The 24,467-nt window shown below is 34.1% G+C and overlaps 1 protein-coding gene across 1 annotated transcript in view; it reads left to right on the top strand.

Annotated features, from left to right (window-relative positions):
• The window catches only part of LOC121388036 (palmitoyltransferase ZDHHC11-like), a 39,097-nt gene that overhangs the window by 7,128 nt on the left and 7,502 nt on the right, over positions 1 to 24,467 (top strand). Inside the window, exons 3-7 of the mRNA XM_041519236.1 lie at positions 3,596 to 3,720; positions 11,813 to 11,959; positions 15,446 to 15,570; positions 20,864 to 20,983; positions 24,405 to 24,457. Coding sequence (XP_041375170.1) covers positions 3,596 to 3,720; positions 11,813 to 11,959; positions 15,446 to 15,570; positions 20,864 to 20,983; positions 24,405 to 24,457 — 570 coding nt within the window. The remainder of the gene's footprint in view (positions 1 to 3,595; positions 3,721 to 11,812; positions 11,960 to 15,445; positions 15,571 to 20,863; positions 20,984 to 24,404; positions 24,458 to 24,467) is intronic.

Consider the following 24,467-nt stretch of genomic DNA (forward strand, 5'->3'; position numbering starts at 1 on the left):
TCGTTTTGTCACAGGTGTGAAAGCTAGTCCACCAATGGTACTGTGGCAAACTTTCTTTTCTTTTGTTAGTAGTTATGACTGCAGACGGGCAGCCAGCCAGTCGTATCAAGCTTGATTCCATGGGCAGTGATCCTCACCCTATCGCAGACACAACCACAAATAACGTAACTAGTTGAGCAAACTTCCAGTTGAAAGTAGTCTATCACGATAAACCTTGGTTTATTTTCCTTTAAAATAGCTTAAAATATTAATACGTCTGATAAAAATTCCCGAAAGCTGATTTTAATAGATGTTCTATGAAACACGGCGCTTGTAATGATACCAAAATAAACGCACCCAGACCAAGATACTTGTAATTTTTAACAATACAGTTGGATCCTTATAATATGGCACAAAGCAAGCATGACTGCAAATCGATTCATTAATAATAGTCATTTTTAGAATATCAACAATTAAATGCAATGAGCAACTTGTGCACATGTATATGTATGCAGATATCAATTTAATTATTTGTTTACTTGTTTGTTCTTTTCTTTCGTTCTTTATTTCTTCATTTATAGATTAAAAAACCCACAAAAAAACCCATTGTGGATGGTATTAAATGGTATACGTTCTACAAACAATAAAATAACAAGTAATAGTGATCAGACAGTTTGTAATTACTAATTATGGCTTATTTCAATAATATAACAAAATATATATGTTATGCATTGATACAGTAATAATACCTATGGTTATGGGTACCTTTTCATCAATAATCTAAATTTAAGAATAATAAATCTGGTTTTGGAAACTGATTCCCTCCCTGCAGTATACATACGTTTATAAAAGTTTGAAATAATTTAATAAATAATCCAAAATTATCCATTATGTCTTTCAATGAATGAAATCAGTATGGTTGTAAAATAAAGTGCATAACTTCATGGTGGTAACATCATTTCATTATTTGTGTAGATTTGTCGAAATGTAATCATGATTGTAATCATGATTGCTAGACAATGTATTCGCAATAGTAATCGATTACTTTCAATTATCTTGTAATCATAATCGTAATCGTAATCGTGACATTCTAAAGTAATCATAATTGTAATCGATTACTTTTGTCAAGTAATCACCCCATCTCTGATGGATTACAAGAAGATACTGAAAATCTTACCCGTTCAGGACGGACCGGGCAAAAAACTTCAGAAAAAGAAAGAACACCAAGGTGCTTGACAAACACCAAGCATTTGTCTGTACCTTGGTAAAGAAATACGAAAAGCCTGCTCACGACAGATCGGTGAAAATCATAGAAATGGGTTTTCCCCCAACATTACACGCTCTCAAAAAGTCTTAAGCCCAACAACATATCATCCTCGATTGGGGCTACATATATTTGGACTGAAAGTGGGTATCTCCCAGTGTCAGCTACCACTGTTGAAAATGACCCCCCTTTTTCAGCCACCATTCCCGTCACCTCAACTGCCATACCCATGGTTTCCGCAGCCACCCCCTTTCCAGATGCTACCTCCACTACGTCAACAGTCCCTATGACTACCTCCTCCTCTTGGTTACCCCCTATCGTAACCCTAACTTGGCTATTTTCCTCCAAGGTTATCCAATTTTCGACAGTCTGATGTACATGCGCCCCTCTCGATGCTAGCCATTCCGGATCAGCCACCTTACCCATTGTCCTCACTGCGGGTTTCCTCTGTAACACTATGATAAAATTACCAAATATTTGACATCCAATAGCTGATAATTGATGAATCAATGTGCTCTAGTGGTGTCGTTACACAAAACAAACTTTTTTGGTGATTGTCGGGCACTTGTCGTATAATTGTATGAGACGGCCCCTAGAAGACGGAATGGCTGAGTGGGCGATCATGTGACGCAACGTCACATAATAGGTCAGCGAACGTAGAATTCTGCTGTCCGGAGTTTGCCGAAGCTTAGCTGAATGTGGGTGCTGTCGAGATTCTTTCTGTAGTGTGTGTATTAGTGATTAATATCTGAATTTTGTTTAATCAAGGAACTCGAAAATGGTCGATGTAAATGTATTTGACGTCAAATATAGGATTGTTGTGGTATTAGAGAGGAAATCTTTGACTACTTTTTGCCAAAAAATTACATAGCTTGGTCTCTGACTGTAATGAGAGCGTATTTATGTCCAAATGTCTCTCTATCTCTCTTACAGTCAGAGTACTCAGGCTATGAAGTAGGCCAATAGGCGTTCTGTGTACGTGTCCAAGATTCAATATCCTGGTTAAACGGATCGACTGTACCGTAAACTTCCATAATAACCAAGTTCCAGATTCAACAAACTCATATCAAAAATGATACTGTAGTGGCTTTTATGTACTGAGAACATAGACTTGTCGTCTGCTTGGCCATGCCATAACCCTAGGATACCTTCTCCATATTGTTATATTAACACTTCCGGTAATAGTAACTAAACAATAATAGTTTCTATATCGCTATTGGTATTAATTCTATATACATTACAGTGATAAACAAATCCTACCTAGTTGTCAGACTTTGCATATGTCAAATTCATCTTGATATTATTTTTACTGAGACACCCTGCCCTTTCCGTGTGCAAATAGCACAATTATAAACTCTTCCACGATTTTGCCAAACCAAGGAAATGCAAGACAGTAAGTATTTTCTTTACGCGGAATTATATAGGCAGGTTTCTGAGATTTAACATCATTTTCAGCATACAATTAGAAGTCTGGCAGATACAAATCACCTAAGGCTCCTTTATCCATGCCAAAGTCGCAAAATTCAAGTGGAAAAGCATGGTCGCCCGTACGGGAATGTTTTGGTTTTTACCAACAGATAGAAGGCCATCCATCAAAATAAAATGTAAAAAATTACTAAATTCTGCAAAAAAGCTTATGTACCAATAAATCTTGTAATTGTTAGAACTACATTGAACGACACGAAAATTGACACGTTTTATCATTAGCTTGCATGGTGGGCGTAGTTGAAGAAAATAGTAAACAGTCAATTATTACTACAGATAAACATAATTAAATCAAGAAAAATTGGCAAGACTATTTCCATGCAAAAGATATCTCCTCTGGTAATGTAACAGTGTTTAAAACATGGATATATTAAAATTTTCATATAGTGAACATGGAACTATTAGGGCATTATCACTAAAAGGTCCGATCCTTGCCAAGATCGTATATATTTAAACTGATTATATAATTGAATGTCCATCAGTTGGTGTCAGCTGATGATTGATGATGAAATTCCAAACCAATTCCCATCACTAGTTATTTTATCTGTATTAATGTTACCTGTATAAATATTGTTATTTTTATTAATGTTGCCATCTGTATTAATGTTGTTGTTTATCAATAGTGTTGTTATCTTTATTAATGTTGCCATTTTGATTAATACTGTATGTTACAATATTCATGTTGTTACAGCTGGTTTATCGGTATGGTGTTCAGTACCATCATGTTAATGTTGCCATTTTGATTAATACTGTATGTTACAATATTCATGTTGTTACAGTTGGTTTATCAGTATGGTGTTCAGTACCATCGTGTTAATGTTGCCATTTTGATTAATACTGTATGTTACAATATTCATGTTGTTACAGATGGTTTCTCAGTACGGTGTTCAGTACCATGGTGTACATGCTGCTGGTCCTGTTCCTTTCCTTGGTGCAGTTAATCGCCTACTTTATGGATAGAAACAGTGGCACTTTACTTGAAGCATACAAAGGTTAGTTCTTCCATTGATTGTCTTAGGTTTCCATAGTATTTTAACATGAAACACTAACGTTATTGTAAAAAAAGAAAATTGTATGGCCCGCAGGTCGCGAATTTGGTAAACTTTATAAGAGAAGGTGACACCATTTGGCTTATGGTTAGAATGCAGGGTAAAAAGGCAAATTTCAACAAGTGTAAAATATAACAAAACACATTCAAATTAAAAAAGTGTGAATGATTTCATGTTTTCGTAATTAAACAACTTTCAGGAGTGGAGAATGATGACCAATTAATATCATGCAAAATAATCATGGCTAGTTTCATTTTCAGACTTGTTTAATGTTCACAGTATTGGCTAAATGCTTCATTCTATAAGTGGAACAAAAACAAAGGTGGTTTTCTTTAATGACATGACCAGAGCAATTGGTAATTTTAACATGGTCTCAGAATGGAGTAGCAAGGGTTCTTGTATATGTACCATCTCACAGTTAGGATAGCACATACCATGGTCTTTGATATGCCAGTCGTGGTGAGCAGGCTGGAACAAGAAATAGGCAGATGAGCCAGCCGACAGGGATTGATCTCACACCGACTGCGTATCGAGCGAATGCTTTACCACTGGGCTACGTTCTGCCCCTCTATAAGTGGAGGCACAAATACTATATTCTTCAAAAAAAGTAAGGGAACCTGAAAGATTAATATCAACTATTAGATCACAGACATCCTAGTAAAGAACGTTCAGGTCTGTTTATCAACACACCGAAACACATTCCATAGTTTGCACATGCATCACGTGTGTGGGATGTCATTCTCGATTTTGACAATTTCTAGGAAGGTCCATTTATCACTGGAACATTATTTCTGTCAATCTTTTTCATTCTGTTGATCATACAGTTCTTATTGTTTTGTTTTTAGTCATTTTTATTGTTTGAATTTGCGATTTACAGATAAAAAACCATCAACTTTAAAATTTCACTTCTGACCCCAATCATCCTTCAAGATTTTTGGTGGTCATAAAACCTACTGTAATACTGAACTATCAGTTGTAATGTTTGCCCAATTAATTCACTATTATCATATAACCATTCCCCACAGCTAATATACCTTACAATTTTGGCAATTGTAAATTCTTATTAGAGTTACCATACTTTAAAAAAAAAAGTATATCTGCAAGTTTTTATTGGTATAAAATGATAAAAATTCAAATAATTAAAACATTTTTTGTCATATAATAATTTATATTAACTATCTTAATCAGACTCTCTATACATCCAAAACATAATTAAACTATTGAAATAAAAAGGCAAAAGTTAAAAGGGGTGTCAATTTCTGTGTATCCAAATTCTCTTAAGATGTCTTGTTTTAAGAGGTATTCAGTTTAGAGAGGTTCTCTTCTGTACAGATATTTAAAAGGGGGCCACGAAAAACGTCCAGTTTTGAGGGAATTCCGGTTTACAGAGGGTCTGGTTTTGAGAGGTTTCACTGTATATATAAAGAAATGTATGCCCCTGTATATTGGCAACTTAAGAACTGCATTTCTCAAAGTTTTCATCAAACCGTACACATGCATGTGATCTCATACATGGGAATTGGGTAGTGACATAATTTCATGTTTACTGAAATGTGCATTGAATGTGACCTGGATTGTAAGTTAGAAGGCACAATATTATTATGATGATTTAAATGATTTAATGTAATATATTACAGAACAGAACCAACTAAAATTTACTAGCCTGCCAGAATTTCTACTAGTCCACCAGCCTATAGAACAATATTACTGTTTAACAATATCATAATATACACTGTCTCCACTTCAAATGATATATTATTAAGTACCCTTGGTAACTCATGAGATCAACATCATGTGACAAACGAAATCAAGTCCCATACCTTGATTGACAAATCAATAAATTAAAAAAATATTCCTATATAAAATTTTCAAATTTCTTTCATATAGATTTACAAAATTCAAGTGACATCCCACAAGTATTTAACAGAACAATCTATTTAAAACACATCGGCAACATACTTTCAATGTAAACAAACCATTTCTAGGAAGTATTGACCTTTGACAGGCTCTGTTTCCGTAGTCTGTTAATCAGTCAGAAAAAGACAGATCACCCGTCAGACTGGTAGTTGTATTTTTTAACTCATTTGTCAGAATTTTTAGTTGCATTTGGCAAGCTGGTGAGTACTTTCTGCACCCCTGTATTAGAGACAGCAGTCTTAAATTTAACAGTAAATTAAAACCCTAAGCATTTTTTTTTTATGTACACGTACAAAAGTAACATGCACAGCAGCTTCACCTTTTAAAATTAAAAAGAATACTAATGATACCTTTAATTATAAAACTTTAGGGCTTATTAAATTTCCCCCAATGTTCTTAGGTTAAGATTTAAAAGTGTTTTAATATTTGGTTGTAGTTTCAACAGATTTCTCTTAACTGTTTGTAATTTAATTTCAAAATATTGGTTGAATTTATCAATTTTAACTCTTGGTTATAATACAGTCTAGCACTGTTGTGTTGAACTTGCTTGAGTCGATATATCGTTTGTGTTGATATGATTGTCTGGTCCCGGCCAAAATGTGTATTAACTATCATGTTTTTGTCTCGGTTGAGTCGATACGATTGAGCAGATATTACGTTTGTGTTGATATATGTTTGTGTCCCAATTGGATCGATATTTATATTATGCGTTAAAATAAATAAAATATTTCAAAAGGTAGATATGAAGTGCGTGATATGAAAACAGTACTGCACCGTTATTGTACGTAAACCAACAATAAAACAGTTGCCGACTTTTTACTGTAAATGGATATGATTTGTAAGTACTGTAACAGTTCACACGTGAGGTGAACAAACGTTATCTAAAATATTGAACAATGTATTAAATGGTTTCATCGAACTTCAAGGAAAACGTTAGCAGACGACAATTGTTACATACTGCAACTATAGCTATAGTCATGTGACTTTGAGAAATTGAAGACTGGTAAAAGTAGGATTAATTTGTCTCGATCGCAACATATTTCAACAATCAATATCAATGTTGGTCTAGTAGTGGTGTTAAATTAGACAAAGTTTAACTTTTTGTTAGTGCAGTGGGTATCAACATATTTCAACAGTATCAATGTTGGTCTGGTGGTGATGTTAAATTAGACAAAGTTTAACTTTTTGTTAGTGCAGTGGGTATCAACATATTTCAACAATCAGTATCAATGTTGGTCTATGGTGGTGTTAAATTAGACAAAGTTTAACTTTTTGTTAGTGCAGTGGGTATCAACATATTTCAACAATCAGTATCAATGTTGGTCTATGGTGGTGTTAAATTAGACAAAGTTTAACTTTTTGTTAGTGCAGTGGGTATCAACATATTCAACAATCAATATCAATGTTGGTCTAGTAGTGGTGTTAAATTAGACAAAGTTTAACTTTTTGTTAGTGCAGTGGGTATCAACATATTTCAACAATCAATATCAATGTTGGTCTAGTGGTGGTGTTAAATCAGACAAAGTTTAACTTTTTGTTAGTGCAGTGGGTATCAACATATTTCAACAATCAATATCAATGTTGGTCTAGTGGTGGTGTTAAATTAGACAAAGTTTAACTTTTTGTTAGTGCAGTGGGTATCAACATATTTCAACAATCAGTATCAATGTTGGTCTATGGTGGTGTTAAATTAGACAAAGTTTAACTTTTTGTTAGTGCAGTGGGTATCAACATATTTCAACAATATCAATGTTGGTCTAGTGGTGGTGTTAAATTAGACAAAGTTTAACTTTTTGTTAGTGCAGTGGGTATCAACATATTTCAACAATCAGTATCAATGTTGGTCTAGTGGTGGTGTTAAATTAGACAAAGTTTAACGTTTTGTTAGTGCAGTGGGTATATCAACATATTTCAACAATCAATATCAATGTTGGTCTATGGTGGTGTTAAATTAGACAAAGTTTAACTTTTTGTTAGTGCAGTGGGTATCAACATATTTCAACAAACAATATCAATGTTGGTCTAGTGGTGGTGTTAAATTAGACTAAGTTTAACTTTTTGTTAGTGCAGTGGGTATCAACATATTTCAACAATATCAATGTTGGTCTATGGTGGTGTTAAGTTAGACAAAGTTTAACTTTTTGTTAGTGCAGTGGGTATCAACATATTTCAACAAACAATATCAATATTGGTCTATGGTGGTGTTAAATTGGACAAAGTTTAACTTTTTGTTAGTGCAGTGGGTATCACCATATTTCAACAAACAATATCAATGTTGGTCTAGTGGTGGTGTTAAATTAGACAAAGTTTAACTTTTTGTTAGTGCAGTGGGTATCAACATATTTCAACAATATCAATGTTGGTCTATGGTGGTGTTAAATTAGACAAATTTTAACTATTTGTTAGTGCAGTGGGTATCAACATATTTCAACAATCAATATCAATGTTGGTCTATGGTGGTGTTAAATTAGACAAAGTTTAACTTTTTGTTAGTGCAGTGGGTATTAACATATTTCAACAATCAGTATCATTGTTGGTCTATGGTGGTGTTAAATTAGACAAAGTTTAACTTTTTGTTAGTGCGGTGGGTATCAACATATTTCAATAGTATCAATGTTGGTCTATGGTTGTGTTAAATTAGACAAAGTTTAACTTTTTGTTAGTGCAGTGGGTATCAACATATTTCAACAGTATCAATGTTGGTCTATGGTGGTGTTAAATTAGACAAAGTTTAACTTTTTGTTAGTGCAGTGGGTATCAACATATTTCAGAAATAAAATCAATGTTTAGCTCTTACTACTAGTCAGCATCATTATAATTGTATATGTAGAGAATACTACATGAGCGGCCATTAGATACTGTTTATCTTACGAGTTGTTTAAAACCGTAGAAAGCGAGTTTGATACGTTTTCGGATGTGTTTTACAGAAGGCTTTGAGATATTGATTTTTGTGTATAGCTTCATCATGTATTGTTACAGATCAAGTATGACTTTCATGATGATTTACCCATTTTTGACAGAGTTATGGCCCTTGAACTTAGGAGATGTGAAAATTTGTTTTCCAGACATTTTTTTCTGAAGACCTTTAGATATTGAGCTGAAATTTTGTGTATAGGTTTATCACATACTGTTACAGATCAAGTTTGACTTTCGTGGCGATTTACCTATTTTTTAATGCATTTATGGCACTTGAACTTAGGAAATGTGGAAAAAAAATTCCATACCTTTTTTCCAGAAGAGTTTGAGCTGAAATTTTGTTTATAGATTTATCATGTAGTTACAGATCAAGTTTAAATTTCATGGCGATGTACCTATTTTGAATGGAGTTATGGCCCTTGAACTTAGGAGATGCCTCAGGGATGTGAGAGCTACACGGAAATGTGCTTTTCCATTTCGTCTAAAAACCAAAAACATGATGTTCAGTACTGTTGACCACACACGGTTCATTTGCATGGTGGCGTCGTGGTTAGGCCATCGGTCAACAGGCTGGTAGGTACTGGGTTCGGATCCCAGTCGAGGCATGGGATTTTTAATCCAGATACCGACTCCAAACCCTGAGTGAGTGCTCCGCAAGGCTCAATGGGTAGGTGTAAACCACTTGCACCGACCAGTGATCCATAACTGGTTCAACAAAGGCTATGGTTTATGCTATCCTGCCTGTGGGAAGCGCAAATAAAAGATCCCTTGCTGCTAATCAGAAAGAGTAGCCCATGAAGTGGTGACAGCGGGTTTTCTCTCAAAATCTGTGTGGTCCTTAACCATATGTCTGACACCATATAACCGTAAATAAAATGTGTTGAGTGCATCGTTAAATAAAACATTTTTTTCTTTCTTTCTTTCTTTAGTTTTCACAGTTTCACGTTTATGATGTGTGCCTTATATTATAAGTTATAACCAATTTAGATTTGTTAGCATTGAATGCAATTTTGGGCAGTTCCAGGGGTTGCAAACAATAATTTTCCTTCAGGGGCTCTTGAGCGGCCCTGGACCCCGGCCGCAGGAAGCTTTTTTGTTCTAGCCCCTCTCACATCCCTGAATGTCTGGAGATATCAAGATGAAATGGTGTATATATAGCTTTATCATTTGTATATAGCTTTATCATTTGTATATAGTTTTACAGATCAAGTTGAAGTTTTGTGGTGATTTACCCACTTTTCAGAGTTATGGCCCTTGAATTTAGGAGATACAAAAAATTGTTGGGCCTGGTAAGAGACATGTATTGCTTTAGCAGTACTCTCAAAATGCTTGGGTGTTTTTTTTTTGCCACTGGGTAAAAATTATTGCCGTTGGTTAAAGGAATCAATGGCTTGGGAAGGTGCCAAAAAATGAGTGTGTTGGAGGGGGGGGGGGGCGCACAGATACACAAACACACACACACATAAATATATATAAACCATCGCTGCTGCTACTGGAACAACACAGAAGGGGCGCATATGCCCGCTTGCCCCCATGATTCCTATCAAGGTTGAAAATTAGCAGTCGCCCGGTCGCCATTTGCAACCTTTATTGACTACGGGTGAGTAAGAATTTTGCAAAGGTAGTCTGTTGGGTGACCAGTGATTTTAGGGTCTGGCGAGTATGGTACCGGTTAAAAAAGTAATGCTATTCAATGTTGTGGTAAAAAGGAATCATATTTAATTAGCTTACATTATTCTGGGACAAAATTAAAATCTATCTTTTAGTTTTAACTCACATTAACATGAGCGCATGAGCGCATATAAAATAGCAATGACATTTTCCATTACTACAGTTTTAAGTTTAACCGAATTGCATGAAATAAGAACAGATTAGATCTAAACTGACACCAAAACTTACATATATATATGATGACATAACTGTCCAAATATTCCTGCAATGAACAATAAATACATTTTTATGCTTTGTAATATGATAACTAAGTACATGTATATTTTGGTAAAAAAACAAACCTTTTTTGTCACAGATTTATTTTTCTTTCCATATTTATTTTATTAGTAGCCTACTACTGTAGCATTTACAATATCCTAATTAAACGCACACATGTGTGTGCCTTGTCTATAGGACAGCCAGTCCCGAGGAAATCCTTTACTGGCGATTTTACCCAGTTGCACCGCCACAAAATTAATTTTGCCCCTCTTGCATCGCCAAAAGAGGACTGCCACCCCAACTAGTTTATTTACTAAAACTTGTGCAATTCTATCTTTATTCTCTTTGTACTGCATTATTTTATTGTTTACTTCAAAAATAATGCAAGTCAAGCTGCATACCTTGGCTGTTCTAGCATTTTGTCTTTATACCTGTATTAAAAATGAGATTAAATATGTAATTAGTAAAGAAACATTTTTATTTATACTGAATTTCTTTTTTCAAAGTGTTATTTGTGTTGTTATGGGTTTTAAACTTAATAATATGTTTTTATATGAATTTAAACTTTATTCATTATGAAATTACATGCCAATTCATTGGTTTCCTTTTGAAGCAAACAGATTATATACAATGAGCACATGGTTATTATTCAATAAAGAACATTCTGGTTTTGATTTTGGCTGAGCAGTTAAATTTAAATGTGATAATTGGCGGGCTAGTTGAATTTGACAAGGACCAGTAAGATTTGTCTTCAACTGGCCCTGCTGCATGGCAACCTTGGTTTTCATGTTAATTTTCAACCCTGTCCTATGCCAGTGGGAATCTTTTTTTTTTTTTAATTTTGACATTTTGTGTTTTGTATTTTGTTGCAAAAGTGATTAATTAGGGGATAACTATGTTGTATTTGACCATTTGCGGATGTTAATACAGTCGAAAATTTAGTTTTACCAGTGACGCGGAGTAGAGACGGTAAAACAGATATTAGTAACTGTAAAACCAGCATTAACGTCCGCAAATGGTCAAATACAACATACGTTACATAGTTATCTCCATTCTAGTTCAATAAATGCTTCTTTTTTTTAAATCAACATTTAAATTTAAATAATCATTAAAAACTGTTGGCAGGCTCAAGATTGTCACAGGTGAGCATAATTTTAATTATGGTTAAAACCTTTCAAAATTACCTTTGGTAACATTGTTAACTTCAAAGCAGTTGTATCATAGATTCACAGACTGTATTAATTCTGTTCTAATAACTGTCATGTTTTTGCAGGGAATGGATCTGAAAATGCAGTATTTATGATAATTTACCTACCAGTGCCAGATTGGGTGTGGTTGTCATTACTGTGTCTCACAATATTGTTGGCCAGCTTCTTCATCTACATGTTATCTACTCTACTCTATGCCCGGTTCTACATCCGTGAGTAAACAACAGCCATATATAGTAGCAACGCTATCTGTAGTAACTACATTTAGGGTTGCAGTTGTTGCCATTATCTGTTATAGGGGTCGACATCTTATGGGCTTGGTTGTTGGTCACCGCCCTTAGAGTGGAATTTACCTAACTTAGATTTGCTGGTATATTTGGCTCGACACGATTTATGGAACACCACTTTTAGAGTCAAGCTTAATATGTCTTCTTGCAAAGGCCAGAGTGCTTCGTATACATCATCTTTTTTCAGTTCATTAGTTTTGAGAATAGCATTCAAGCCTTCTGAAGTTGGGTTCTTTACTACTGGCTCCTTTTTAGGGTTCAATGTTTTGAAGCATATTATACAGTGATCCACAGACACTTTCCGATATCTTGCAGAGGGTGCCTTCAAATCCATGGTTGGTATTCAGTACTGTTCTTCATATACCTGAAATGAAAGGAAAAAATGAAATATTATAACATAGCCATCTGCCATGCAATACTAACATGTAGTGTTCACAGAATATATAATTATATTTTACTTTTCAAGGAGTGGAGCTGTGGGGTGAAAAAATGCACAGAATATGCCTTGTTTGTTAGGAATGTGTAAATGTCAGATTTAGAAATTTCGTAAAATTAAACCAGGGGTGATGTATTTTTTAACAATGTAACATTAAAAAACAATAATAGTACATTAGTAATTGATATTATTAAATAGATAAATGAACAGGGGACATTTTAGTATACTATTTATCAACATGGAGCTAATATTTTTCAAGTTATGTATATTTTCATCCAGCTACATGTACATGTATATTGGTGAAACTGAAGTGAAAATTTGTCAGTAAATTCAGTTTGTGTTAATTTTTGCTGAATAAAAGCGTTCATTTCTAATTAAATCTTATTGTAATGCCTTTGTATTGTCTTTCTGCACATTTTGATACCACATTTATGCATGTAGCTTCAATATTAACAGATATACTTGAAAAAAATATATAGTGCCAAATCGAGTCCCGGATTTGACATTGGCACACATACAAATGCAATTTTCAAAATTACCTACAATGAACTCAGACTCAAACCATCCTTTTCCAATTCCTAAGACACCCCCCTTCAAGAAAACATAGGTTGTAACTTGTTCTAAGATGGGGAGGGGTTACACCCATTTCTAGAGCCTTTTTGAGATTTGGCCACAACACTCACTATCTGTAGTAGCTGATAAAGGGACTTTTAACCGCTATCTGTTATATCTGTCGCTATCTGTTGTAGGATTGGAGTTGGTTGGATAACATTTTAACGTGCCTATATCCAAGTAAGGTTCAAGCATGTCTCTCCCGGGCACAATATCTGACTTTGCCAGTGACTGGGTCTGAGACAGAAGGGGGTGGGGTGTAGAGTTGGAAGTGGGCAGAATTTTTAAAATAGCAATTGGTGAAAAAGTTAATAGAATTTATTTTGCTGAAATAACTGATTCAATATATGCACGAAAGTAAATATAACTGGCACTAATGATGTAATGGTTAACCCATCACTTTCATTGATCATTTTGATGACAGGTACTCATTTGATGAATTACTACTAAACAGCTACATGTATATATGGTTGCTAAATGAATCACTCTGCATTTTTACATGGATTACAGCTAATTTTGAGGGTAGAATGATTAAAAATACATGGTAAAAAGGACTCAGATTAGCATATTTTTTTCGAATATCTGTATAATTTTTGCCCGAATTTGAGGTTTTGACACCCCACCCTACCCCTGTCTCGTACATTATGGTATATAGTCAACCATTTAGAAAAAAAGGAAAACATAGTAGGGAGAATACCAAACTCTTAACAAGTTGTGAAGGAAAGGAAACTGGGAAATGCTTGTTGAAAACATCTTAGCACACTGTTTCTTCATTGTTAATTTTTATAATTATTGTCCAGCACTGCAATTGTATTTAAATATTGCCTATTGTAATACTAGTAACAAGTTCTCTTATAGTACGTATACTGAACACATGAAACAAATATATACAGAATACTTTTTTTTATTTGATCACAAAGAGTCTATGACATAGTTAACACAAATGTTTTGAGTATGTAGGATGTATAATTAAGACATGTCACCTTGATTGATGTATTCATTTCCAGTTGTTTGTTGAGAAACATGAAAATATAACTTTAAAACATTGTGCAGCTGCTAGTCTGGCAGTGTAAAAATATATCAATATGTATATATTAAATCAACTGTGTTCAGTATCTATACATATATAGATTTTCATATATAAACACCAACTATATAATTATGAGAATTCCATATTGATTAAAATATAACATTTCTGTTGTTTATTAAGAAAAAATAAAATGTAATGTTCAAACATTGTGCAATGGTCAGTCTGGCAGTTTAAAAATACAGTGCATGTTCTACATACATTTGTATATATGTGTGTCATTTGTATATATGTGTGTCATTTGTATATATGTATGTGTGTCATTTGTATATATGTGTGTCATTTGTTGCCACATCTGTGGTCCATGCCAGTACTTACAGCTTTGATGTGTTTTATCACATTTAATTCAGTGTGTTTCTTTTTCAAGGCTAATATACTCACCAGACCCAAATGATGTGTTTTATCACATTTGATTCAGTACATTCCATTTTCGACTGCTAATATACTCACCAGACCCAAATGATGTGTTTTATCACATTTGATTCAGTACATTCCATTTTCAACTGCTAATATACTCACCAGACCCAAATGATGTGTTTTATCACATTTGATTCAATGCGTGTCTTTTTCGACTGCTAATATACTTACCACACCCAAATGATGTGTTTTATCACATTTGATTCAGTACATTCCATTTTTAACTGCTAATATACTCGCCAGACCCAAATGATGTGTTTGATCACATTTGATTCAATGCGTGTCTTTTTCGACTGCTATTATAGTCACCAGACCCAAATGATGTTTTTTATCACATTTGATTCAATGCATGTCTTTTTCGACTGCTATTATAGTCGCCAGACCCAGGTCTGGTTAGTTTTGTGCATTTCAGGGTCATGAAAATCAAAGATTATCATGGAATTTGCTAATTTTATGTTCCAGGCCTGAAACTCAACCCAGTATTTCTATTTTGCATAGAACGCTGTGAAAAAATATGACATTATTAAGAAAGCATTATTATTAAAAACGTTTTGTACCCTTGCATTTATATCATTATTGTGTAAGCTACATGTAGTTGACGAATCTTTTTGTGTCATGTAAATTTGTGTCTACTTTTAAGATTTGTTTCAGAAAAATATTCAACAGTTACAAAAGATTTGAAAAATAATATTGTAGAGCAGGTTTTATAGCTGTAACTTAATACAGATAAACATCTTGTAACCCAGTTGTATAGTTGAAGTGACATTTTATCTTAGAAATGTTTATGACTGGTTGATTTCTTATAGGCTGTTGTTACCACTGTATTAATGCAGTTCATTTCTTGATTCTTACATTGCAGCTTATAAAACAATGAAAAGGCATAGTCAACTACTACAAGATGTAGAAGCCAACATGGGAGGAAGCCAAAAAGAAATATTGGAACCAAAAGCTTTGAAAAAGAAATGTTCCAACATTTTCCAAAGGGTACAGTCACTTAGACAGTGTTTTAACATAAGCTGTCATCTACATTGTTGATACGAAAGTGAGGGTGTTAGGGGGATTGTTGGCTATGTGAGACTTGTGCTAGGTAATGTCAGTAATGGATGAGTTAGAAGAATCAAAAAGGAATGTGGGGGTGAACAGTGTTCTTGCTGCTCCATTTAAGCGGGGCTGCCCCCCTGCTATTACATTTTGTCACCCTCCTTTCACATTCTGCCGTCCTCCTTTATTTTTCTGAGCCCCTCTTTATTTTCCCCGCACCCTACCATATTTTACAGCACCTATGTCCCAAAAGGTCGATGCACAATATTACAAAATAACATGGGCAAAATACAGCCACAGCCAGAAGGCTTACCATTAAACATACATATTGTTTTAATTCTTCACCATTTCCTAGAAGTGAATATGTGAACCATAACGTGTCACAATTAGGAACTATAGTGGACCGCGATCAATGAACTCTCACCTGGAAGTCTACTGAAGAGATTTGATCCTTTGACTTGAGCACCTCATACAAGCACTTTATCAACTGAGATAGATCATGCCCCCTTTCATGATAAAAAATTCAGTCTACATGTACCTAGTATTTCGAGGGGCAGTACGTAACCCAGTTGTAAAGCACTCACTTGATGCACACTTAGTCTAGGATCGATCCCCATCAGTAGACCTATTGGGTTATTTCTCATTCCAGTCAGTGCACCACAACTGGTATATCAAAGGCCATGGTATGTGCAATCCTGTCTGTGGGATGGTGCATATAAATGATCCCTTGCTAATAATAGAAAAATGTAGCTGCAGGTGTCCTCTCAAAGACTATATGTCAGAATTACCAAATGTTTGACATACAATCACCGATGATTAATAAATCATGATTGTGCTCTTGTGGTGTTGTTAAACAAAACAAATTTTACTTTACTTTACTAATGGAAAAATGAAGCAAGTTTTCTCTATAACACTGCATGTATATGTGTTTTCTCTATAACACTGCATGTATATGTGTTTTCTCTATAACACTGCATGTATATGTCAGAATTACCAAATGTTTGACATACAATAGCTGATGTCGTTAAACAAAACAAACATATAAGTAAATTTACTTTACTTTAAAACTATAATACTAATGCAGGGCTAGAAATGAAAAAAAAAAATCTACATGCACCAGGTGCATGCTGAAAAAAAAGTTACGTGCACCATTAAAATTCTGCATGCACCAAAAATAAGGCAACTTCGGTTTTTTTTTATATGAAGCTATTCGGAATTATTCGGCAATACCTATATTTATTTATTAACAGTACCGGAACGTTATACAACTGCGTTTATTACTGATTCTTGATCAAATTTGAAAATTTCACCCAACGTAAACGCCTTACAGAAATCTATAATAGGCCTATTACAAAAACGTACGAATATTTGTGTTTTGTATTAAGCAAGTTATCAACTTTTTTACGCAATACACAGTACTTGAAAAATATTAGCATGCACCGCGTGCACCCAGTTTTAAAAGTTACATGCACACGCAAAAATCAGCATGCACCGGTGCATGTACTAACACTGCATTTCGAGCCCTGTAATGGAAAAATGTAGCGGGTTTCCTCTCTGAGACTATATGTCAGAATTACATGTACCAAGTGTTTGACATGCAATAGTCGATTCATGATTATTAAATCATTGAGCCTGTATGGCGTCATTAAACAAAACAGAACTTAAGAATTTAACATTACTCCAGGAAAATCAGTTATTAAGTTTCAAACAGGGGTCAGGGGTCATGCCTCACATGACTGAGCACGGTTCAGCATTTCACGTCCATTATTACTTGCTGCAGGTTTTCATTACCAGATCTGTGCCGGTTTAATTGTCCGTACATTATTATCTGGGTTGATATGCATTGTGTTTTTAACTTCTTTGACTTTTCTAGTCACAGGGGCGTAGGCTCATGGCAGTTTTACTTAATCAAACACAATATGTTTTAATTCTTTTCTCTTTTTTATGATGTTTGAATTCCAGCAGTGTTGGTTTTTTTTTTTTTTTTTTTTTTTTCATAAAAATAGAATTAGTCTAGCTTGTGGCTATATTATTCTTTTTTGGTACTTGATATCATTGATTTGCATGCATCATTAAATATCTGCTTTCAATAAGGGTAATGTTGGTTTGCTGTTTAACTTTATAACACTACTAGAAGCATGTATTTGAAAGAATTAAGAAAGTTTTGTTTTTTGTTTTTTTTTCTATTTAATTACTGTACTAATACATTCTATATGTACATCTAGTTGCATAATTACAGTGTGTGAGAAACTGATCTAAATGCGAAACTTTAGTGAAAAAGTTGACACCGCCACCAGTTTCGCATTTAGATCAGTTTCTCACACACTGTAAGTCCTAGGTCAGTGAAATTTGGTTGATAGTTGCACCTATGAATGTTCAACACAGTGTTTGAAAATGTGTATGGTAGGTGACACATTTAATTCTGCAGAATTTGTATTTGTTCAGCTCCCTCAAATATTAAGTTGTTTACGAAAATATAAATCTGTTTTTTCATAATATGACAATTAATGGATGAAGAAATATATGTAGAAATAAATATGCTTAAAATAAATTGTGTCTGCTGTGATTTAGTTTTACCTAGTGGTCCAAAGGGCTTGTTAAGAGGTTTTACCTAATGGTCTCAAGGGCTTGTATACTGTAAATCATAAAGTATTAGCGATTTTAATATTTAGCGAAAGCCAAATAATGACATATTATAATTAGTAACATAACATTTTGCAAGGTCGGCATTATCAGACATTTAGAAGGAAAAAAACTTAAGTTGTAGAAGTGGCTGAAAGATACTTTTAATGTATCTTGATGTTATGCAGCTTGCAAACAATTAAATTTAGTAGAACGTTGGAGTAATTAATATGAATGCTAACTAACTATTGCTATCACTAATAGCATGTACATATATAACCATTGTTGTTGTTCAGTTAATCAACAACAAAACAATCGCATAAACGTTTCTCAGAACTGTCTGTTATGGGTGTCTTTAAATTTAGCGTCATGAAATACATGTGTTAGCATTTTGTATGGCCTTGCTAAATTTGCTGATATTTTATGTTCGCTAACATTTGCTGATTTACAGTATTTTTAAAGTTCAGGGCTTGTAAAACATTTACTGGCTCTTCCCAGGGTTGGGTGGAATCTAAAAACAAGTTTCTTTTGTTTCATGACACCATTAGAGCACATTAATTTATTAATCTTTAGCTATTGGATGTCAAACATTTTGACACAGTCTTAAAGAGGAAACCTGCTAAATGTTTTCATTAGTAGCAAGGGATGTTTTATATGCACCATCCCACATCCCTTTGATATACCAGTAATGGTGCACCGGCTGAAATGAGAAATAGGACCAATGGGCCTACTGAATGATTCCCAAACCGACTGCGCATCAAGCAATTGCTTTACCACTGGGCTACGTTTTGCCCCAAACGGAATCTAGCATTAAGGTACCTTAATCATAGGCTCAATAACCCTCTATGGACTCATTCTCTCATTGGCTTTTCCCCCAGCCCCAACTAGTGCCTCATGACTGGTATATCAAGGGCTAAATCTGGGTCAGCAGACAATTTTGGCAAACTATTTATTAAACTTCAAAATTTGCAGAAACCCAGTAATATTGTAACAAAATATAGGTTATTACATGAAATTATTTCGCCATATTAAAATAAAATTTGCCGATTGTTTTTAAAATTAGCAATTGGCCAATTTGGCAAGTGCCAGAGCTAACCCTGCATCCTGTCTAGAAATGTGCATATATGTAGTAGTGTTGGTATAAAGTGCTCCTACTGGCAGTAGTTAGCAGGAATTTCCTTATTAGCTCAGTTGGTAAAGTGGTTCGAACCCCTCAGTGGAGGTTGATTTTCTTTCTGTTACACATATAACAATAAAAGAGCACTTGCTACTAGTGGAAAAAATGTAACAGGTTTCCTTTAAAATTGTATATATCAGAATTATGAAATGTTCTAAATCCAATAACCGATGATTAATTAATCAAGTGACTTTATGTCACTCCCAGAAATACAGGTATGTGTTGTACTAAGACATTTTGTGATGTCTGTTTTTACTAAGAGATAAGGGTTGAATTTTTTTTTAACTGTATCCACTGCTTAATAGTAATACCTGTATAAGGTCACATTCTGAGACTGTCAATTGTTGATAGCTGCTCGAGTACAGGGTCACTGCCATTATCTTTCAAGTTGAGCCTTTAAACGATCATCAGAAAACACTTGAAACTGTAGAGTAGTACAACAATCTTATAGATATCATCTTACTGAATCATGTATATGTATGTCTACAACTTTTACAAGTATGGTCCTCATGTGGCTTGGCTATTTAATCAGTATCAAATATGTTTTTTAAAGTAATTTGTTTTGTTTAATGACACCACTAGTGCCAATTAATTAATTAATCATCGGCTATTGAATGTCAAACATTTGATAATTCTGACATACACATGTATATATATATAGTGTTAGACAAAAGCTATCCCACCTTTTTTCATTAGCAGATCTTTTATATACATTTGCCCATAGTTAAGACAGCACATGCCATGGCCTTTGATATACCAGTCATGGGGCACTGGATGAGGAAAAACAAAACAAATAATTGGTTCACTGAGGAGTTTTGGTTTTCTGACCCAAGCACCTCTGGAATGAGATGGAATAATAGTTTCTGGAACAAATTCTTTTGTGGATGTTTTTTCTGACACTAGTCCTAAGAAAATCAATCCTTGGAACAATAAGTGCCAGAAATAAATATTTACTAGTTCAATCAGTGTTAAAATTTAAATATATTTATTATAAGATTCACTTTCATTTTATTTTTCTACTGATATACATTACGTCAGAAGAATGAATAAATGCAGTGTTACACATTACGTGATGTCACATACTACCTTAGCTTATGAAATAACGTAATCAACAGGTAACAACGTCCGTCTACCTCCTAAATGATGAGACCAATTAACCAATGAAAAGGGTGCATTACCGTCTAGGGACATTTAATTGCTAGACTGTTTTTCTAGCACAAATAGCTGTGAATAGTATTTTTTAGTCCCACATATAGTTTTCCTGATGTTTTTTCCATACTGCTTTGAGATAATGAGCTGACTTTTCGTATATATAGCTTTTCTATGTACTGTTACAGATTTACCTTTTTAAAAAAAAAAAATTATTAGTATTTTTTATATTTTTTATTTGCAATTACTGGTCGACTTTGTTAATATTGTCATATGATTGTATTTCAGGACAATCCTACTGATGAGCACAGTGTGATTAATCAGCAACTCAAAGATGATGGCCTTGACCCTCAGTGTAACAACTCGCAGAAACTACTCCATGTGTGGAAATTATGCAAACAAACTGAGGTATAACATCCATAGAAACAACAAATGCCATTGGCGTACACGCTCCATTTTTGTAGGGGGGCAGGCAGATTATTGCTCGAATTGAACAAAAATGCCTGAATCTGATAACAACATTTATTCATATTAGCATTACTGCCAAATAGCTATAGTAAAAACAAAAAATTGTCAAAAGAATTCCTATCATAGTGACATAGAGGAATTCTGTCTCATGGAAAAGTGGTAAAGGACTCGCTATATGTGCGATCAGTTCAGGATTAATCCCTGTCGTACTAATCAGTGCACAACGACTGATTTTTGGAAGTAACTTATATTTCGGAACGTACTGTGACTATTTAATTGACCTATTCCATGTAAATCAGTATTTTTTGGTGGAGATGTAGCATGTCACATGATCACACGAAAGTTAAAACATAATTTTATCCTAATTTAATGTTTAATATTACAAGGGAAATGAAATGTGTCAATATGGGTGAAAATGTAGGTAAATTAACTATGGGACTGGCGCTAGTTTGAAATGATTTGCAGAAGTGTTTTGTGGCTGTCATATTCGAACAAGGTCCAGAGTGTTAGAAAATCTTTAAAACAATAAAAGGGTTACTACAAAACACGCCTCCATAAAATATTAATCATCCAGTTTATTACGCTGTAACATGAGCGTGGACTGTTACTTTATGTTGTGCATGCGTTGATGTGACTATGTGAAATGGAGTACCGGTATTTAATTTTCTTGTCTAACAAAAAATGTTAAAAATTACAGTGATGCTTTCTTTTTCTTTCTTTTTTTCTCAAAACCACTCTGTGTTGAATAACTAGAAATCACTACCATGGGATGATAATACAAATTAAGTAACTACGTTTCGCTTTTTGAAAGCAATTAGCACATGCTCAGCCACGCATGTGTACTTATTACCTGATTACCAGGTAGGCACTGTACTTTTGACTCCTAACAATTAGGGATGTATTGACAACAGCTATTGTGCAACATAGAATGAATCACTATTACACGAACCAGCCTCAGTGGCATAGTGGTTAAGCCATCAGACTACAGGCTGGAAGGTACAGGGCTCAATGGGTAGGTGTAAGGTCACTACACCCTCTTCTCTCTCACTAACCACTTACCAACTAACAACTGACCCACTGTCCTGGACAGACAGTCCAGATAGCTGAGGTGTGTGCCCAGGACAGCGTGCTTGAACCTTAATTGGATATAAGCACGAAAATAAGTTGAAATGAAACTGTTAGACTGTTAGGCTTAATTCAGTTTAATTCTTTATTAGCCTTGAGTTTATTCTTTTTTCTTTTTAATAATTTCCTGCTGGCATAACCTAAAATAAATATACAATATTATATACGTGTATGCAAAGTATATAAAATATATAAATATATAAGTTTTACAGTTAGTTATTCTCTTTTAAAAAAAATACCCATACTTTTAAGCAAGGATTGTAAAAAATATTCATGAAAAGGTCATGAAAAATGCCTTGAAACAGTCATGGAATTTGGTTAGTGATGAAGTGTATGAACCCTGGATAGTGATCTGAAATTTTGTGTATAGCCTTATGTACGTTTACAGATCAAGTTTGACCTTCATAGTGATTTACCCATTTGTAACAGCAGTCTTTGCCAGAAAAGTTGAGTGATCATTCACTACCGCCTGGAAAGTTTTGGGAGAGTAACAAATTGATTGCCTTATAATAAAGAAATTAATGCATTTTATTTGAAACTTGATGTGATTGCTCACCTCTACATGTAGCACCATTTCAGGAGAGTGATCGGCAGCTCACCTTGATTTTACTCATCGCAAAGACTGAACAGAGTTATGGCCCATGCACTTAGGAGATAAGAAAATTTGTTTAACCTAGTAGGGCACATATACTGACAGGGCTCGAACTTAAAGGCGGCAACGACGGCAATTGCTGTCGGTGACATATAAACTGTCATCAGTTGGGGGTATCACTGATGACACTTTTGTGCAGCTGGATAAAAGTTACTGCACACGAGACATCAAAGGAAACAAGCCACGTTGTATATGAAAGCAAAACTGATGAAAAACTTCAGTAGCTTACAGCAGGTACTGTAATGTAATAACGTAATTTAACACTATTTTTTAACAGCCTCTGTTGTGTCCCATACCAGTATCCATTTGTATGTTTGATACACACAATAAAAGTTATATTTTATTTTAGCAATCAAACATTTTATTTTTATTGGTTCAGCAATCTCAGACTGAAAACCCCCCACTTATTTGGTGCCAAATTTGTCACATGATAAAAACAGTCATTCTGTTTTTTGTGTCCACTAACTCGTGTCTAATATTTTAACCTCTATTGCAGATTTAATTGGTCGTAACTGATGATTTTTACTTACTGTCATTTGTTTATTCAGCAATTCCTTATAAAATATTAGAAATTTTTTTTTTTTTAATTTATTTTTTTGGGGGATATCACTGCTTATAAAAACGGAAGTGGTAATTCATTATTAAAATCATTTATCTTGGGTGCCAAATAATATATGCACCGCCTTTACTAAAACAAAACTACTTTTTATCAGCTGGCGATATCAATGCCATCGATTCACTCGATGGAAGATGGAAATAAAAGAACAGAAAAATGTTATCCCACAGTAGGGGATCTCTTAAAAAAGTCTATTATTTTTCAGATATCTTAAAATCTTTATTAAAATAATATATTAAAACTTTTACCGGTTTAGCAAAATAAATACCCGTGAATGTCGGACCAACACTCCGTTTTAACTGAACTACGTTTTAACTAATAGTGCACAAAAGATAAGGAAGCTTGTACATCATACCAACTTTTCAGTACCAGATACCGAGAGGCAAAATAATGGATAGGTATTTCCACAAAGTCGACCAACACACAACGATATATGGTAACCAAACGTTAATTTTTTTTCTTTTTTGTGGTTTTTTTATTTTATTTTGTTATTATTTTTTTTTTTTCAAATAAAAATTTCACCCAGCGAGAACACTGTATATAATTTAATGTCATCCATAAAACAATTTTCATGTCATATTCATCGAAAACTTGGGCAACTTCATCTCAGAAACACCAGGTTCCGTTAAATGTTAGCTTACATGTATGCTAGTAATCCTTGATTCCATTTAAAATAAATTCTTGTTTATTGAAATTTATTGACATAAATTGAAGAAATTTAACTACATGTACATTCAGAAAAATAACCTTCGGTCAAATTCAAAAGTAATGTTTTCAAAAATCCGTCGGCATACTCAAAATTGAGATCGATGGGCCCTTTCACCGACAGCAATTAGTTTTTTTAGTTGCCGTGAGTGATAAATTCTTAAGTTTGAGCCCTGTACTGCTTTAGTACCTTCAAAATGCTTGTTTAAGTACATTGTAGTTGTTTCAGCTTTTATTTACTGTGTTAATAATCTGTTTTGTAGAATCGAGTCAAACCTGAAAGGTTGTCACAGGAAGAAAAAGGATTAAGTGTGTTGTAAGTTATT

This window comes from Gigantopelta aegis, chromosome 14 (genome assembly GCF_016097555.1).
Source record: "Gigantopelta aegis isolate Gae_Host chromosome 14, Gae_host_genome, whole genome shotgun sequence".
NCBI classification, from domain to species: Eukaryota; Metazoa; Mollusca; class Gastropoda; order Neomphalida; family Peltospiridae; genus Gigantopelta; species Gigantopelta aegis.